The 20,324-nt window shown below is 37.7% G+C and overlaps 1 protein-coding gene across 13 annotated transcripts in view; it reads right to left on the bottom strand.

The window, feature by feature from the left end:
• The window catches only part of rftn2 (raftlin family member 2), a 186,283-nt gene that overhangs the window by 136,007 nt on the left and 29,952 nt on the right, over nt 1-20,324 (bottom strand). For all 13 annotated transcript variants that reach the window (XR_011356518.1, XM_069934549.1, XM_069934546.1 and 10 more), the window contains exons 5-6: nt 5,234-5,309; nt 4,131-4,258 (exon numbers count right to left, since the gene is read on the bottom strand). Coding sequence is in view for 12 of the 13 variants with exons in the window: in XM_069934549.1 (XP_069790650.1) it covers nt 4,131-4,258; nt 5,234-5,309 (204 nt within the window). In the remaining variant the exon portion in view is untranslated. The remainder of the gene's footprint in view (nt 1-4,130; nt 4,259-5,233; nt 5,310-20,324) is intronic.

Raw genomic sequence — 20,324 nt, 5'->3', positions numbered from 1 at the left:
TGGGTGGTAGGTAAGAAATATTATATAGGAGATCCAGGTAGTTTGGTATTCAGTGCTAGGTGGGACAGGACCATCTTATTGACAGCAGTTAAATGGAACTACAGGAACAATGAGAGGAATTCTCAACGCAAACTAGATCTGAGGCTTGGTGCAAATGCTATTCTTGCAAAAAAAAATTAAAAAATTGTGTCCAGACAAAAGACATGATTCCCGAGAAGAGAAACAGACATTTATTCTGTACTCCTTCATCAAAATATCAGCCCGGAATTGGACACTGGGCCCTAATGAAAGAAAACCAGAGAAAACAAGAACATTTGAGCTTGCTCTACCATTCTACGTGATTACGGCTGATCATCCATTTTCAAATTCCTATTCCTGCCTTTTCTACATTTTTCACGATCAGTGCTACATCCAACTCCCTTTTTAGTGATTTGATTTTCATTCAGTTTCCAGGGCAAAAATTTGTCAATCTGGAAGAAATGTCTTCTCATCATGAATTATGCTAGGAATTATTCCCTTGCCACTGGGAACATCTTTCCTGAAACTTGTTTGTTCAATCCTGTTGGAATTTTTAAAGTTTCTATAAGATTATGGTTCTGAATTCTTGTGGAAGAGGTTCAATAAACTTAATCTGTTTTCATATGTTATCCCTGCCTTAGGATAACTTTACTACATTCCCTCCTTAGCAAGAATGTCCAGATAAGGAGATCAAAACCTCAACAGTACTGAAGGGTATGCTCTCACCAAAGCCCTATAATAATGGCTGTATTAAATAGCTGAGTAGATTCTTCCCATTATGCAAACCAAGAAACTGTAGATATTGTAATCTTGAGGAAATATTGAAAAGCTGGAGGGACTCAACAGGTCAGGTTGCATCCATGGAAAAAAAAAGGTAAACTTTTGGGGTTGGGACCTTCTTACAACTAAAGTTCAAGTTCAAATTCACCTGACTGTATATATACAATCTGACCTAACAGCATCTCCCCAGACCATGAAGCATGCACAAAAATGGACAATGCATAGTACATTCGTATCACATAAAATAATCAAAATAAGGTAAATATAAATATTTAGGATGATTGTCACAGTTATAGGATACTGTTCATCACTGTCACAGCCTGCGGCAAGAAGTTATTCCCCAGCCTGTCCTAATGGGGAGATAGCAAACATAAAAAGCAATAGGAAAGGGTTGGGGTGGTACAAGAGGTAAAATGATGCTAGATAGGTGGGAGTGAGAGTGGCAGGAGAGAAGGGGTGGAGACCATGGAGGGGAAATGTGAGTGAAAAGCATACAATGAATGGGCCAGGACAATGGGAATAGGTAAAGGATAAATATAAGTAATAGAAATGGATCATGGGGAGGATTACTTGAAATTGAATAACTCAATGTACCTGGCATTGGAACCTAGACTACCCAGTTTCAATATGATATGCTGTTCTTTGAGTTTGAATTTGGCCTCACTCTGGCAAATGAGGTCTGTGTGGGAATGGGAAGAGAATTTATAATATATGGCAACTGAGAATTCAGGCTGGTGCGAGACGGCAGAGAGCAGGTGTTCTGCAATCTGCATTTGGTCTCAGTGATGTAGCAGCCACATCAAAAGCACTAAATACAGTAGTCAAGGGTGGAGGAAGTCTATGTGAATCTGCCTCGCGTGGAATACTTGTGTATTTCTCTGATTCACTCTTTTTAAATGCTTCCAATGATCGCTATCTGGAGTAGATACAGTACAACTCCGATTATCTGAAATGGTTGGGACTGGGCCTATGACTGATAAATATTTTACTTGGATAACTGGTCATCTTTTTAAAAATAGCCCAGTAGTAACAGCAAATCACTTGTGCAACAAGGGAAGGTATTAAAATAATGTTTAATTTTCACCAAAAAAAATGCAGGGCGCCGCCAATCACCTACACCTCCCCACCGAGGACCCGCTCCTGCTGGGAGCCCGATGTCCCTGTCCCTGCCAGAAGCCCGCTCTCCTTGATGACACCAGGACAAGGGAATCTTCCGACCGCTTGTGGCTGGGAGACAGTGTCACGCAGTTTGAGAGGGAGAGTTGAAGAGAAAAGTCAATAGGGTAAGGTAAAGAAGAAATGAAAAGAGAGAAGGGGAGGAAGTTACCTGAAACGAAAACAATTGTTCTAATTTCATGTTGGGTCAGGTCAGTTTAGCTCCAAAAATTTTTTTGATAAATGAAGATTGTGGAGAATCCAATTTAGGATAATCACAGTTGTACTGTAATTCCAGTTTCAGCTCCATCTGAGCAAGTAGTTCTGACACAACCATGCTTTAAGTGACTGTCCCTTTATCTTATTACAATAATCCATCAACTGATGTTCTCCCCCAGTGGTAATCTCTTTCCTCCTTATGATCTTTTAATTTCATTAAAATCGCCTCACATTCTTTGAAAATTCATGAATATAGATCTAATTTATTTTGCTGCTTGTGATCAACAATACTCTCATCCTAATTATCACTTTAGTGAATCTCTGTTGGTCTGCCTCCAACTGCATCCCTCTGCATTTCGCTCCCATGCAATCTTTCTTCAGATTCCTTTTATCCAATGCATAACTTCACAGTTTCTTCCATTAAACTCTATTTGTCAAGTTTTTTTTAACAACTATATCCTGTTTTTATGCACAGCCCAAATATCCTCATTGCAACACAACCTGCCATTTATTTTCTGTCACTGACAAATCTGAATACCTTACATTTTTCCCCCTCCTACAGGTCAGAGTTAAGTATCCCGTCAATATTGAATTCGCTCCTGTAACTTGTGCATGTGCCAACCGAACTCCAATTCGTGAACCCACTGCACAGGCGCCGACCGAAGACTCGCACATATGCACAGGAATAAAGAGAGCAGCGTCCAACCTATGTACTCCGGCTAACAAAGTAGGTATGCACATTTTGGCTCTTACATAGTTTGTCAAATACATCATAAACTGCATACATTTTATATTATTTAAAAAAAAATTGGTCATATGTGCAAATGGACGAAATCAAATAGATTGCAAGTCGGAGAGCAATGTATTCACCATGAACACTGCTGCCCGGTAGTGATTTAGATGCCATTTTCTTGTTTCCTGTTATTACCGTAATTCTCAGTGTCGTCCTCTAAGGGTGTTACACTAGCTACTCTCCTTTTTTATATATTCATAGAGCCCTTGATATTGGTTTTGATATTGCTAGTTTTCTTTCTCTCAATCAATTTTCTCTCTCACTTTCTAAAAGATTTAAATATACAAATTCATGATAAGACCTGGTGAAGATTGTGCCAGGAGAGTGTAATTAATACAATTAATGTTAGATATCAAATGGTACAATATAATTATTTACACCAATTATACTACACTCCGTATAAATTACATGGACAATTCAAATTGTTCTGACAAATGTTTCAGATGTAACAAAGAAAGAGGAACCTTATTATATGCAGTTGGTCTTGAGAAAAAAAGAGGGAAAATGTTGGGAAGACTGGAGTATATTATTGAGACAAATTATGAAGATACAGATACCAAAAGATTCCAGAATATTTTTGCTTTGTGATTTATACAACACTGATACTAAATTGAAATTAGAGAAATAGCAACAAAAAAAATTTAAATTTAGCAATAGGAGTGGCATGGAAATGTATGGCAGTAACATGGAAGTCAGATAATTTTATATGGTTGGATAGATTTCATATGGAAATTCAAAATTGTTTACCATTGGAAAAGGTTACTTATAATTTAAAGAATCAACCTGAGAATTTTTATAACTTGGAAACCTAATTATATGGATTTCATTAGTTCGAGTCCATCCACACTGTCCACAACACCCACTCCTCCCAAAAAATCTGTAGAGGATAGAATAATATGTTAAAAAATATATGAATAGTGAATGATAAATAAATTCAGGTGTTTTTTTCTTTTTTCTCTCTTATTTTTCTTTTTTTGGGGAGGGAGGGGGATTAAAAAGAAAAAAAAATGTATAATTTTGATTACATGATGATGAAATATAATGTATGTATTGATGCAAATGAAAAAAAAAATTAAAAAAATTTTCTCCCTCACTTTTCTTTAATAGTCGGTCAATTCTGGTTCTAGTAAAATTAATAATTACATATTCATATGCATTTACTCACAGGCCAAGGTTGTGGAACAGAAGCAATTTCTGGGCTATGGAAATAAGCCACTCCATTGTGGTATGTATATGGATATCCTGTTGAAGTCGTTAAGTACATTGTCCCAGCTGCTGGCATTAAACTCGTTCCTATTCAACAGTAAAAATATTGTGAACAAACTGAAAAGAAAAATGTATATAAAGGTTAGTACAGTATATAATCTACAGAAAATTAAGCAAGGGATAATTTGTCATCTGTAAGAATTTAGAATAATATCCAAATATTCAAAGACATCCTTTTGAGATAATGGCAGAATTAATAAAATTCTACATTTATGAGAGTTGAAGAATTGCAAGAGAAACTATTTTGTTTGCCTTGATGTATTGATGTAATAATGTTTAAATAACCTACTTAGAGTCTTCTTACAAAAGCATTAAACCCATACCACATATATTTTGACCAGAAAGAAATTAAAGGAACAAAGTAACAGTGTTCAAGAGAGTACTCCCAGAAACCGGAAAGACAAAGCATCAACAGAAGGCTGCAGAAACATTCAAAAACTCAGTTTCTGAGGAGAGAACAAGTCAACATTATAGGGGCATATTAAATAAAAATAAAAATCCTGTTGACTTCTTTTCTTTCTTTTTCCAGTGGTCATGAATTCAGTGTGCTTTGCGGTATTTTCCAATTCAGTTTCAAGCCCATTTTCAATTTGTAAATAACGTCTGAGAAAAGATATACTCTGAATATCTTTTAGGTGCTTTTGGTTCTTTATATTTTTTAAATTGCTGGTCTCAGACGATCTCTCACTTCATTCCAAAGGTACTCTGTGCTTATAAAATGGGAATATAGGCAATATTGACAGATTGTAAAAAAAATTATAGAGTAATAAGATTGAAAATATTTGTAGTGTTTAAAAATAGCTACCTGTAGCTATTCAGACAATAAGCTGATTTATGGTTTTCACATGAAATCTAACTAATTAAAGTACAAAAGGCTAACTATGAAGCTATGGTGTTTCTTTAAACTTTATTAAAACTTAATTTTAAAAAAATTGATGCTTTTCATTATTGCTGTTATGAAACATATTTCTATGAACTATCACCTATGTTATATACACATACGTGGTATCCCCACTTGCTGTTTTCTTATTGCAGGACCAATATTCAGTTTTTTATCTTTATAATTTAACTTCTCTGCCTGAAAAGATAAAAACAAAATATTATAACATTAAACTTAAGAAATTGCAATGATAGAAATAATTAAAAAATCATAATTTAACATGAATCGGGAAAGTAAAGGCAATTATTGCCCAGCTCCAAATTTTTGAAAATGATTTCTAATACTCTAAGTGGTGTCCTTTAAAATTTTCAAAGAAATTATAGTAAAACCCAAGGTATCAGTCATCTACGGGGATTGGTAGATGTCAGATATACAAATTTTTCATTTGCCTGTGACTCACTCTTACAATGCCTAACATGTATAAAGAAAAAACAGCTTAAAAGACAAAAATACTATATATGGTGCTTATAGTGAACAAAATTCACGCATGAAAATATAAACCTTAAAGAATTTTAATTTATTTTCAGTCACATTCTTTTAATACATTTCACTGTTGCTGCATCTCCATGGAGCTGCCCAAAAGACGAACAGTAACATAGATAATTACAACACTCTCCCCCAGGTTTAAAGTTAAACGCTGTAGTGTGCATTGAAAGAACCAAAGACTTGTTGATCCAAACCAAGGTTTTTATTAACTAAAAGACTAGAGTATATCACAAATAGGTCGACCAGTCCAGAATGACCTGGTCTGGCTAGGAGCAATCCTTTAAGACCTGCCAGTAGGTGTGGCTGCACTCTCAGCCAATCACAGTCATCCTACACTACCATCTGTACATATACACATTGGTGATAGAATCTGTACTATCACACTCATCCCTTCTTTGAGAACCGACCCCCGGGTGGATGGAGGTTAGGGGGTGTACTGGTCGGGGGCCTGACCACCCGGCGTGACCGCCATGGCGCCGAGATTGGGGTCGCCGGCAGGCCCGTAAGGTGCGGCCATTGCTTCGCTCAATTCCCCAACAGCATTGTGGACGGTCTGGCCTGAGGTGGTGGGGTGGTGCTGGTCTCTGTAGCAGTTCTGTCTAAGCAGGCACAGTCCCTGCCCATTGCCCTTAGTGCCTGAATATAAGCTTTACAGGACTCACCGGGCTGTTGCCTCCTTGTAGCAAGTTTGTACCGAGCATAGACTCTGTTCACCGGTCGCTCGTAAAGGCCTTTCAGCACCTTCATGGCTGCAGCGTAAGTGGTTGCATCCTGGACACTCTAGTAGACTCCTGGGGACACCATAGTCATCAATATTAGTAGTCGATGGTTGTCCTCTATCACGGCAGGATTAGAGAGCTTTAAGTATGTTTTGAAGCATCTCACCCAGTGTTTAAAGTCATTCGAGGCTGTAGATGACTGTGGGTCGATGTTGAGGCGTTCTAGCCGTAGCATACGCTCCATCCCTTCAAAGTTATTTTAGTTAATAAAATTGTAGTGCGCGTCGAAAGAACCAAAGACTTGTTGATCCAAACCAAGGCTTTTATTAACTAAAAGACTGGAGCATATCACAAGTAGGTCGACCAGTCCAGAATGACCTGGTCTGGCTAGGAGTAATCCTTTAAGACCTGCCAGTAGGTGTGGCTACACTCTCAGCCAATCACAGTCATCCTACACTACCATCTGTACATTTCCACATTGGTGATAGAATCTGTACTATCACAAACACTTACTTTACATTTTATAACATACAATAAAGTTAAAGACTTATGAAGCAGGCAGCCAACAGTAAGCAATATCAACCACCTCTTCATCCTGGACGATGCCATTTTATTCAAACTGCTGCTACGAGCAAAGGATAACCAAGGCACTCCACTTGCTGAATATTTGCTCCCATCTTCACCAAAGGTTTATGTTACTTCAGGGAACATTTACTCTTAATTTTTTTAATTCTTATTTACTATACTTTTATTTATTTATTTCCTCTTTTTTGGCTGCTTGCTTGAGACTGCTGGTTGCTTGAATTCCAGATTAACAGCATTTTACTGTATATATACACATATATACTGCACAAGCATTTTGGTGCCCTAAAATCTTTAGGGGAAAACAGAAATTGATTTGAAAAATAAAAAAGTTGAGGCAATCAATCTTCACCTTTTAATACTTCTTGAACTGTATCAAGATGAGTAACTTTCGTAAAATCAATTTAATTTCCAAACACGAATGCATGTAATTTTCGATAGAAGAATTGAAAAGTTCAATCATCTGGTGCCAGTAAGCTCAAGTTGATTTAGGTTTCAAGCACATTAGCTCCAAGAATAATACAGGGAGACTTTTAGACTGCAGACAATGTAATGGCACAATCAACGAAATTTGCCATTACATGGGCAGTTTAAAAAGGAAATTGCAGGAATTTTTAGGCAATTCCTGCACCGTGATTTATCCTGCAGGACATCTACTACTTTTTGGGAGAAGCCTGCAGTTTAAATTGCACAGCAAAACTCACTTCATGAATTATTCGTCCAGCTGATGACTATGGCCACATTGCTCCATGTAAGTGCACCGGGACTAATGTGCATAGGAACTTAAGGGATACAGTGTAAATGACCACAAGGTGATTAATTATGTTAAGTTGTTAAAATTTTCACACATTTTGCCAACATTGCTGTCTAAAAAAAACATCTATAGATGGATGGGCTGGGTGATATGGCCACAATAAAATATGAAAATGAAGTTAACAATCCCTTTAAGACATCAAGATTAAAAGTCTCCCTCGGAACAGGGCAATGGGAGGGGCTATGACAAATTCATTTGCCAAATTACATCTGTATTTGATCAACTGTCAATCAATGTCTTTGCTTTTAATGAAATAAAACAGCACATTTAACAATCAGAAATTCTCAAAAGACTTCTTTTCTGCTTTAAGAAAGATATTACTTCTGCATGTCGAAGCTGAGTTGCATCTTTACCAGTAGCAAACAATGACAAGGCCTTTCTGCATTTAACATAAAATTCTTCTTTCAACATATCTTCAAATTTGTTTGAATTTAACTGAAATGGTTCAGACATGCATGATTCATGGGTCACTTTAAAAAAAATTGTTCAGATCTTGTTTTCTGTCAAAAACTGGATCATAATTCCAAAAAGCTCTCAATAAGAAAAATTGATAAATTTTAAAAATTTTTTTATTTTTCACACTATAAACCATATTGACCAAAATACATAGACATTTTTCTCTTGAATATATAGTGTCATTTTCTCCTCTTTTTCCCCCTCCCTTCCCTCCCTCCTTCTCCCCCCTTCCCATTTATTCAAAGTTCAATCTAAGATACATTAAACCCGTTAAACAATGTCGTCATTTAATAAAAATAAACAAGAAATTTTTGTCTTTTACTTTTATATACTTCTTTATCTTTTGATCTTGTTCCCATTTTTGTTTAGGTTTACAGTTTGTTTCCTCATTCTCCTTTTCTTGCAGTTTGATGTACATTTGTTGTCTTCTCCTTCTGTCATTTTAGGTGGTGGAGGTCCATGGTAGGATTTCTCTATTGTGTTTCATGTATGGTTCCCATATTTGTTCGAATATTGTAATGTTATTTCTTAAATTGTTATTTTTTCTAATGGAATACATTTATTTATTTCTATATACCATTGTTGTATTCTCAAGTTGTCTTCTAATTTCCAGGTTGACATAATACATTTTTTTGCTACAGCTAGGGCTATCATAATAAATCTTTTTTGTGCTCCATCCAAATTCTTTATTTCTTATATTACTTAGAAGGAAGATCTCTGGGTTTTTTGGTATATTGCTTTTTGTAATGTTATTTAATATCTGGTTTAGATCTTCCCAAAATTTTTTCACTTTCTCACATGTCCAAATTGCATGTATTGTTGTTCCCATTTCCTTTTTACAACGAAAACTGATACTGTTGGATCCCATTTATTTAACTTTTGGGGTGTGATGTGTAACCAATTATATTGTATCATGCGTAACCTCGTGTTTATAGTATTTCTTATAGTTCCGGAGCATAGCTTTTCCCATGTTTTATTCTTTATCTTTTGATTTTGTTCCCATTTTTGTTTAGGTTTACAGTTTGTTTCCTCATTCTCCTTTTCTTGCAGTTTGATGTACATTTGTTATAAATTTTTAAATTATCATTGTGTCTGTAATCACATATTCAAAATTGCTTCCTTCTGGTAACCTCAGACTGTTTTCCAATTTGTCCTTCAAGTAGGTTTTCAGTTGGTGGTATGCAAACCTTGTATCGTGAGTTATATTATATTTGTCCTTCATTTGTTCAAAAGATAATAATTTATTTCCCGAAAATCAATTTTCTATTCTTTTGATCCCTTTTCTCTCCCATTCTCTGAAGGAAAGGTTATTTATTGTGAAAGGGATTAGTTGATTTTGTGTCAATATTAATTTTGGTAGTTGATAATTTATTTTATTCCTTTCTTCGTGAATGTTCTTCCAAATATTGAGCAGATGGTGCAATACTGGTGAATTCCTACATTGCATCAATTTTTCATTCCACTTATATAGTATATGTTCAGGTATCATCTCCCCTATTTTATCTAGCTCTAATCTGTTTTTTCCCTTGTTTGATAAAAATCTGAAAGGTATCTTAATTGTGCTGTTCTATATAAAGTTTGGTAGTTGTAAGCCTCCTTGCTTGTACCATTCTGTTAATTTATCTAGTGCCGGTTTCCCCCCTTTCCATAAGAATTTCCTTATTATTTTCTTTAGTTCCTTGAAGAATTTCTCTGTTAGGTGAATTGGTAATGATTGAAATAGGTATTGTATCCTTGGGAAGATGTTCATTTTAATACAGTTTATCAGTGTTAGTGGTAAGTCTTTCCAGTGCTCTAAGTCGTCTTGTAAATTTTTAATTAATGGCTGATAATTTAGTTTATATGGCCAAGATTATTATTTAGTTGTATACTTAAATTGTATGCCTTTACGGTGAAGCTACATAATCAACAAATATTTATAAGGTGTATGTGGGGGTGGGGGGAGGAACCCCACACCATTACAGTCAAGTTCAAAATGCCCCAAAAGTAAATTCCTAAAATAAAAACTTCTAGTTGGTCACATCAAGTCCATCAGTCAAAAAGGAACAGCTAGTTTCATTGCCCATTGGTCTTTTAGTTGGACGTAAAGATAGATGGCTGTGATCACTGTAGATTACGATTTTCCTGAGTTCTGAATTTGGCAATGACCAGCTTTGATTTCTTCACATGGGAATTTTCACTCAGTGATCTCCTAGTCACTACACAAGGTTCACGCCTCCGAATCCCACTTTAGGGTTAACAAGTGACCTTCTTTCACACAAGTCTTCCCCTCTAAACACCCTGTCTTGGGTCGTCAAGTGACTCCTGTCACACTAAGTCCTCCTCTTGGAAGGAGACTCGGGAAGCTTAGGATGGATACACACACAACTCAGGGTATCAGAGTGGTGCAAACTGCTGTCAGGACAATGATGCTGGCACCTGCGGACAAAGTAGCTCAGTCTTCTTTCTCCCACTGAAACTACTAGGTGAGCACACTGACAGTTATGGATGGCAGTACTAGCACCCGTGGACTAAGCAACTCAGCCTCTTGTTTGCAGAAGCTACTGGGTGAGCACGCACACACAGATCCACCGTCTGATTGTCCTCTGCCCAACCTGCTCAAAACTCAGCACACTGGGCTCTTCAACTACCCCAGCGCATGCCTTCAGCTCCCCTGATTGGTGGAGAGAGGTTAACATCAGCAGGCGCACTCTCCACAAGCCCACCGGTTTCCAATGCGTGGCTCTTGTGCTTCTGACAGCTGTCATTTCTCCCAGCTCTACTTTAGCGTTTCCCATGCAGCTGTCAGTTTTCCCAGTGCTACTTCAATGCTTCACAGCAGCGCATGATCCTCTCTCTCCTGCCATAGGTTTAGTCTTGTCCCTGGTCCGAAAATAAAATTTACCAGGGTCCATAACTATATATATATTACACACACTCATACAGTGTATATATAATAATATATATAATAGTATATAGAATAATACCTAGTGTCGCCGAGAATATTCTCCCAGAATCACAGTGCGGCTTTCGCGCAAACAGAGGAACTACTGACATGGTCTTTGCCCTCAGACAGCTCCAAGAAAAATGCAGAGAACAAAACATCACCTTTGTTGACCTCACCAAAGCCTTCGACACCGTGAGCAGGAAAGGGCTTTGGCAAATACTAGAGCGCATCGGATGTCCCCCAAAGTTCCTCAAAATGATTATCCAACTGCACGAAAACCAACAAGGTCGGGTCAGATACAGCAATGAGCTCTCTGAACCCTTCTCCATTAACAATGGCGTGAAGCAAGGCTGTGTTCTGGCACCAACCCTCTTTTCAATCTTCTTCAGCATGATGCTGAACCAAGCCATGAAAGACCCCAACAATGAAGACGCTGTTTACATCCGGTACCGCACGGATGGCAGTCTCTTCAATCTGAGGCGCCTGCAAGCTCACACCAAGACACAAGAGAAACTTGTGCGTGAACTACTCTTTGCAGACGATGCCGCTTTAGTTGCCCATTCAGAGCCAGCTCTTCAGCGCTTGACGTCCTGCTTTGCGGAAACTGCCAAAATGTTTGGCCTGGAAGTCAGCCTGAAGAAAACTGAGGTCCTCCATCAGCCAGCTCCCCACCATGATTACCAGCCCCCCCACATCTCCATCGGGCACACAAAACTCAAAACGGTCAACCAGTTTACCTATCTCGGCTGCACCATTTCATCAGATGCAAGGATCGACAATGAGATAGACAACAGACTCGCCAAGGCAAATAGCGCCTTTGGAAGACTACACAAGAGTCTGGAAAAACAACCAACTGAAAAACCTCACAAAGATAAGCGTATACAGAGCCGTTGTCATACCCACACTCCTGTTCGGCTCCGAATCATGGGTCCTCTACCGGCACCACCTACGGCTCCTAGAACGCTTCCACCAGCGTTGTCTCCGCTCCATCCTCAACATCCATTGGAGCGCTTACATCCCTAACGTCGAAGTACTCGAGATGGCAGAGGTCGACAGCATCGAGTCCACACTGCTGAAGATCCAGCTGCGCTGGATGGGTCACGTCTCCAGAATGGAGGACCATCGCCTTCCCAAGATCGTGTTATATGGCGAGCTCTCCACTGGCCACCGTGACAGAGGTGCACCAAAGAAAAGGTACAAGGACTGCCTAAAGAAATCTCTTGGTGCCTGCCACATTGACCACCGCCAGTGGGCTGATAGCGCCTCAAACCGTGCATCTTGGCACCTCACAGTTTGGCGGGCAGCAACCTCCTTTGAAGAAGACCGCAGAGCCTACCTCACTGACAAAAGGCAAAGGAGGAAAAACCCAACACCCAACCCCAACCCACCAATTTTCCCCTGCAACCGCTGCAATCGTGTCTGCCTGTCCCGCATCGGACTTGTCAGCCACAAACGAGCCTGCAGCTGACGTGGACTTTTTACCCCCTCCATAAATCTTCGCCCGCGAAGCCAAGCCAAAGAAGAAAAGAAAAAGAACAGTATATATACACGTGCAAAATATATATATATATATATAAAGAGTGTGTGTGTATATTAATTACAGAACAACTCCGATTATCTGAAATTAGATTCTCCAAAATCCTCACTTATCAAAACATTTTAAAAAATTTCAGATAAATGAGAAAAAAATCATAAGTCCTCATTTATCTGAAAAATATTCGGAGCCGAACTGACCTCAAAGGTTAAAAAAAAGCATGAAATTAAATGACGTTTATCCTCGTTTCAGGTAACTCCCTCCTTCTCTTTATTTCTTCTTTACCTTGCCCTATTCACTTTTCTCTCCAACTCTTCCTCTCAAACAGTGTGCCACTGTCTCCCAGCCGTAAGTGATCAGAAAATTCTCTTGTCCTAGTATCATCAAGGAGAATGAGCATGTAGCAGGCTACATGCTTTCAGGAGGTAGTTTATGAAAGCACTCACCATCAAAAAATTTAGCTCCTCTATCAATAAGCAAATTCAGATTTCAGATTTATTCCTAAGAGTACATGCATGACATCACATACAACCCAGAGATTCGTCTAGCAGGCCAGGCAGAACCACTAATTTGTAGAGCAAAATAAATTGTACACAATGTACACAAGTAAACAATCAAAAAACAAATGTAAACAACTGACTGCAATACAGAGAAAAAAAAAACAATACAGTGCAAAAGTAATAGTCCTTAAATGAGTCCCTGATTGAGTTTGTTGTTGAGGAGTTTGATGGTGGATGGGTAGCAACTGTTCTTGAACCTGGTGGTGAAAGTCTTGTGGCACCTACACCTCTTTCCTAATGGTAGCAGTGAGAACAGAACATGTACTGGGTGGTGTGGATCCTTGATGATCACTGCTGCTCTCCGACAGCAGCGTTCTCTGTAGATCTTTTTGATGGTGGGTAGGGTTTGCCTGTGATGTCCTGGGCTGTCTCCACTACATGGGTATCTTTCACTGCTTCCCAACAGTTTTGTGAAAGAAAACTGAAAATGATGCATTACTGAAAGGAGCAAAAATGCCCAAAACTGAAAGAATATTGCTCATGGGAAATATAAATCCAACACTTAATAATATATTTCCATGACCATCTCTCTTTATTTTGGCCCAATTATTATCACTGAGTTTCATCTAGTACTAAGGTTCTGCAGGAACTGAACTGAAAAAGCCAACTGTTTCCACCTTGTCTAGTACAATGCCCTTTGCAAGCCTTTATCATCAGTAATATGAGCAGTAGTAAAACAGAATTCAACTGGTGGGAAAGGTCAAAAATAGGGGGACTTCACTTTGGTCAATGTTTCTATTTGACAATCTTCCAAATCAGAATTAAGAATTTATTGTCATGAACAAGTCATAAAATTTGGTGTTTTGCGACAACATCACAGTGTAAACATTCGTATTATAACCATCTTATGAAATTACTATTAAAAAAAGGTGCACGAAAAGTCAGACAGTGTCATTGATTATTCAGGATTCTGACGGCAGCAGGGAAAAAGCTGTCCTTGTGCTGTTGAGTGCTCGAATTTCGGCTCCTCTACCTTTTTCCTGACGGTAGTAGAGTGAAGAGTGTGTGGCCTGTGTGGTGTGGTTTGAGGATAGAGGCTGCTTTTTTTTGAATATTTTATTTTTGTTCTTTTTCCAAAAATTATACATAGAAAAATTGTAAATATATAATAAACTTTTTCTTACAAACACAACAAACAAAAACAGTCCTTCCCTCCCCCATTTAAATATACAGATCCGTTCACCATCAGAGCTTACATATAATTTAAGTATATAGAGTACAGTTGGGGAAACTATGTTTTTGTATGCATAATAGTTACTTTTATACCCTTTTTTTTGTTCCTTTTTATTACTGCATCTGGGCCCCAATATGGTCCAAGTATGGCTACTTTACCTTAACAGGTGTCATATTTATTCTTTGATTATTATATGTGATTTTTTTTTCCCCATAAGCTGTTCATTTCTGCAGTCCATCGTGCGATATGTAGAGGGGAGTTGGACATCCAAGTGATCACAATACATTTTTCACTACCACCAGTGCTATTTTTATAAATGAGATTTGCTATTTGGTCAATTTCCATGAAATTACCTAATAGATATAGCTCCGGGTCACTCGTGAAGGACATTCCCATTATCCTAGTCAATTGTTTTTTTGCAATTCTTGCCAAAATGGCCTCACTTTCACACACGACCACATGGTATGTAGAAAAATTCCTGTCTCAGTCCCACATCTGAAACACATCTCTGAAATTTTGGCTTTTGATCTGTGTGATTTTTGTGAGGCAAGATATATTTGGAGTAAAAATTATACTGAACCAGTCCATATCTTGCATTTATAATTGATGTCATGCTGTCCTTATACCAATCTGATCAGCTTCTTTTTGAAATCACCACACCCAAGTCTGACTCCCATCTTTCCCTTGATCTCTGCAAACCTGGATTTGTACTTTCGTTCTGGAGAGCATAGTACATTTTTGTTATAAATTTGGGTGTATACTCCATCCAAACCGGTTGTTCAGTTTCAATAATTTCAGGTGAGGTCAAAATTGGTCCTCATATTTCTCTAAAGAACAAAGTAAGCTGAAGAAAACAGAAGACCCCATTGGCCATCTGTTTTAATTGTTCAAAGAACATAAGATTTCCTTCAATGTAACAGTCCTTAATATACCTTAGTCATTACCACAAATTTAATATTCTATTGCCCTTGTTCACAGCAGCGCATGATCCTCTCTCTCCTGCCATAGGTTTAGTCTTGTCCCTGGTCCAAAAATAAAATTTACCAGGGTCCATAACTATATATATTACACACACTCATACAGTATATATACACGTGCAAAATATATATATAAAAAGTGTATATATAAAAAGGCAATAACACATCATTACACAAAGGAGTTTTTATTGATATCCCTTCTTTTGTTTTCCTTATTCATTCATTAATTTCTTGCCACATTCTAATCGTATGTATTAGAATGGGGTTATCCATCTTTTTCTTTATCTATAAATGGAGTTTCAAATCACTAAAGTCCTTTGCTTCCCCCTCCTTCATTGGATACATTCCCGTTTGAACCCAAGAGAGGTGCTGGACTTCGTGAAGGCGGTTTCGAGAAATCTAGCCTGTCCAGCTAGGTAACATTTTTTTAAATCTGGAATTCTAAGTCCTCCCAGCCTGTAGTTGCATGTCAGTTTTTCCAATGCAATTCTTGGTATCTTATTATTCCATAGGAAAAGTCTAATATGGTTGTTTTGTAGCTTAATAAGATTTTTAGGTAATAGAAGGAGCAGCGATTGAAAAAGGTATTGCAGTCTTGACATCACTTTCATTTTGGCGCAGTTAACCCTTCCCACCAAAGTAATCGGTAAGTCTCTCCATTTCTGTTGGTCTCTTTCTATTTTCCGAAGAAGAACATAATTTAGTTTGTACAGATTTTGCAAGTTATTGTCAATTGCTATTCCAAAATATTTTATTCCATTCATTTTCCATTTAAATTTACTTCTTTTTGGTATCTTTCATATTCAATATTTGTTAACGGCATCATCTCACTTTTATTTATATTTATTTTGTAGTGTTATGACCCCAGAGGACCCCAAAATCCAGCAGCAATAGAAATTCACCAAGACAAATGATTACTTAAACAAAAGTTGCTTTTAATTTTCTTTAAACATAAAAACAGGATCCAACTTTAACTTATTACTATTAACTTAACCCCCTTCTAATTCTAAGTGCACATGTATGTAATGTGTATATGTACAGGAAAGTTCTTTACTTTAACAGTCCAATCATTCACTTCTCACTTCTCCAAGTTCACCAGTATCAGGCAATTCTTATATTGTGCACAGAATTTAACATTTATGTATCTTTACCAGGCTCTGGTACTTAAAGGTAAATGGTTACTTCTCAGGAAGGTTCTTGTTGGTTTCAAAGAGATATATGTTGCTTGTTGGACACACACAAACTGATTTCCTCCAATCAGTTACTTCAGTGTCTTGCCAAAGAAACTTGCCTCATCATGGGTTTTCCAAATGATAACCTCTTCTTCCCAGTCACCAGAGTTCCTCCTGTGTCCCTTATTTCAGGAGAAACACTCTAGCCAGCCATTTCCTCTTGTAAAGACTACCAGGGTTTTGAACAGGCTGAACAAGATTAAATAATCTTCCTAGACTATTTGTGGAATGCCTTCCTTTAACAAATTCTGCTTGGTCCATATGTATTAGTTTTGGTAAGTATTGTCCTAACCTATTAGCTAATGCTTTTGCTAGTATCTTATAATCAGCATTTAACAGGACTATTGACAAAATTATTTGGAGGGGGTCCCTATTCTTTTTTTGCTAACACTGTAATAATTGCAGTTGAGAATAATTCCGGGAGGGTCTGTGTTTCCACAGCTTGGTCCACGACATCCATTAAAAGGGGCATTAATAATTCTTTGAATTGTCTATAAAACCCAGGTGAAAATCCACCCTCTCCTAGTGATTTATGAACCCGTTGGGTGCCCAGGACCTTTTCAATTTCTTCCTTTTTGAAGGGAGTATCTAATTCTACACTCTTTCAATTTGCTTTGCATTTCACTTATTTTCCCCCAGCATTTGTTGGATCCATGTTTCAATGAAACTCACTGCACCTTTTCATTCTATTCCTTCTCTCAGTCCAATGATTCTTACATTGTTACATCTGCTAAAATTTTCCATATGGTCGATCTTGTCCAACAGTCCTTTCTTTTCTGTGTCCCATATTTTTGCTTTTTTTCCCCCCAGTGTCCTCAGCTTGTCTTTTTTGTCCAACCCAGCCTCTGAATGAGTCATTCATTCACTTAAGTCTTCCACAACTTCTTTAATTTCCATGACCTTCTTTGATACATCTCTCATCACTGATTCCTATTTGTAAAACGTCTGCATAAAGTTTTCATCATGTTCAGGATGGTGGCTATATCTTGGGCTGACTTACAGCTCTGTTGGCTTCAACTGGTCCCAAGGCCCCTGCTGAGTCACTCCTCATAGGTTTCGACTCGATGTTCTTGGCTGAGCTGTTACTCCTTCAGATTTTGTTTTTGGTTGCCTTGTCATTTAGTACTTGTTTTATCCAGTTTGGACAATAAAAATCTGTTTTTTTGAGCTTTTAAACAGTCTTTTTAATACTTTTTGTGGAGAGCTCTTTCAAAATACTTCTGTTCGGCTCATTAGCATTGTCACACCCCCAGATAGAGGCTGCTTTTTTAAGACTGCCTCATGTAGATGTTTTCAATGGAGTGAAGTCTGTTGCCTGTGATGTCGAAGGCTAAGTTAACAACGCCTGGAGTTTATTCTTGTCCTGAGAGCTGGCACTTCCAGACCATGCAGTGATGCAACCAGCCAGAATGCTCACCACGGTACACCTGTAGGTTACAATAGTCTTCAGTGATATACTAAATCTCTTCAGACACCTCACGAAGGAAAGCTGTTGGCAAGCTGTCTGTGATTGCATCATGTGGAGGCTCCAGGACAGATCCTTGGAGATGTTGACCCCCAGGAATTTGAAGTTCATGACCCTGTCCACTACTGAGCCTGGGCTTCCTCCTGAAATTTTGGTTAATATTTTATTAAATCAGATCATTTGATAAATTAAAGGATAAGAAATTGATTTGAATTCAAGAAAATGCAAATTCTTTATTAGTGGGTAATCTGCATTTGTAAACTCAAGGGGAAGCCTGAGAAATCATGATTGGATTAAGTTTGCCTGTGACATTAATGAGTACAGATTCTACCATATTCTGCTAAGTTCTCTAGTTATGCATTAATAACAATTGTAAGTACAATGTTTGCAAGCTCAAGAGATCAAAGATATAACACAAACAGGGACGTGGCCATGCGAAGGACTTAGATGTTTTGATTGAGCTCTCTGTGAAGACTATCAAAAAGATGGTTAAAATCTTAAAATTTTCACTAAAAAATGGACAAAATAAGTACTAAGATACCAAGGAAGCTGAAAGCAAAAATTGAGGAAGTTTCTACTTAGCCAGGAACATTGAAGTCTGAAAGGGAACGGTGTAACAGTGGTCTCGCGACCAGCGGATCCTGGAAGAACTGGGGAGTTGGGAAAATTTTGGTCATCGATTTGCAGGCATTGAAAGTGTAATGAGAGACGTGACTGAAATTAAAATTGGTAAAGACAATAGAAAGAATGAACAAAGCAGAATTACACTTGGTAAAAAACACAAGATAAGCTTAAAAAATATGTAAAGATATGGGAATCTGACAGACAAGGTCTGCTGGGCAAGATCGACCACATGGAGAATTTTAGCAGACAAAATAATGCTCAAATTATCAGACTGCAAGAAGGAAATCGAGGGAAGAGATGTGGTGAAATTCTTTGAAACACATGGATCCCATGAGTACTAGGAGAAAACAAATTCAGAGAAAAAGTACACATGGAAAGGGCTCACTGGACCCACGTACCGAGGAGAGCCAGTGAACATAACCCCACAAATGGTCCTGGTAAGACTTTTGAGTTGCCAGGAAAGTGAGACAATTGAGGGAGCAGCATATGAATGCTCTAAGCAAAATAATGGCCCACCCAAGATTGACCATGTATAAGTGCTATTTTTTTTTCCAAGATTTTAGTCTTACTTTAATTAAGCAAAGGAAGGAGTTTGTCGATGTAAAAAGACAATTGAGTTCCCAAAATCTTGAAATATTTGATGATATACCCATGACTTTGAGGGTCGAAAATGCAGAAGGTAAATCGGCAAATTTTCATGATTAAGAACAAGGTGGAAGACTTCCTGCGAGGTTTATGAAAATATTAAGATTGCCAAAGAAGACTGCAAAGAATGATTACAATAGGACTAAGTAAAAATCGTCTTATATTTATTGTTGAAAAGTAAATTTTATTGAAATGTTTATGGAGAGCTCAGAAAAGAGTGAAAACTTGGGAAAAGTAGCAGCAGGGTGGAGACTCCAATCTAAGGGGGAGAATGGCACCTGGAGAGGAGTATCTATAAATGATGGCGTTAAAGGTTGTTCTTCTTCCTCAAAGGATTCTGCAGGCTTTCTTTGAGGGTTTTTGAGGTTTCCTCTTTACATCATCGTCATGGAAGGGACATTGTATGCATGTGTTTTTTTTTGAGGGGAAGGTCACTTATTTAAACAATCAAAAGTTTTGTTAAACAATATTTGTTCAAAAAAAAAATCAATATGGAGAGAATGCTAAAATTTATTAGTCTTTAAGTTAATGAGATAAAACTGGCTGGTGAAAAGGAAGCAGTCTTGGCACACTTAAAAAACTTAAAAGGCAGAGATAGTCTAGCTACCAGAAAGACATCTTACTAAATCAGAACATGCTAAATTAAAACGAGGATGGGTGGTGAAAGTAATATTGTCTTTACTTGGACCACTACTACTACCACCACCACCACCACCACTAATAATAATAATAGAAGAGACACTGACTGACCAAGCCAAAAGATTCATAATGGCACATTGTAAAATTTATGAAGAATTATGAACTTTTAAGAATATCTATGCACCAAATTATGAAGATGAAGCCTTTATGAAGGATATCTTTATAAAAACAACAAAGGGAAGGCAAAATATACTGGTCAGAGATTTCCATTTCTGTCTAGATCCAATACTGGATAAATCAGCCAGAACAGTAACAAGGAA

This window comes from Narcine bancroftii, chromosome 4 (genome assembly GCF_036971445.1).
Source record: "Narcine bancroftii isolate sNarBan1 chromosome 4, sNarBan1.hap1, whole genome shotgun sequence".
Taxonomy (NCBI): Eukaryota; Metazoa; Chordata; class Chondrichthyes; order Torpediniformes; family Narcinidae; genus Narcine; species Narcine bancroftii.
Note: the sequence above shows the minus strand (reverse complement) of the source record. Positions and strands in the feature narration are given on the sequence as shown.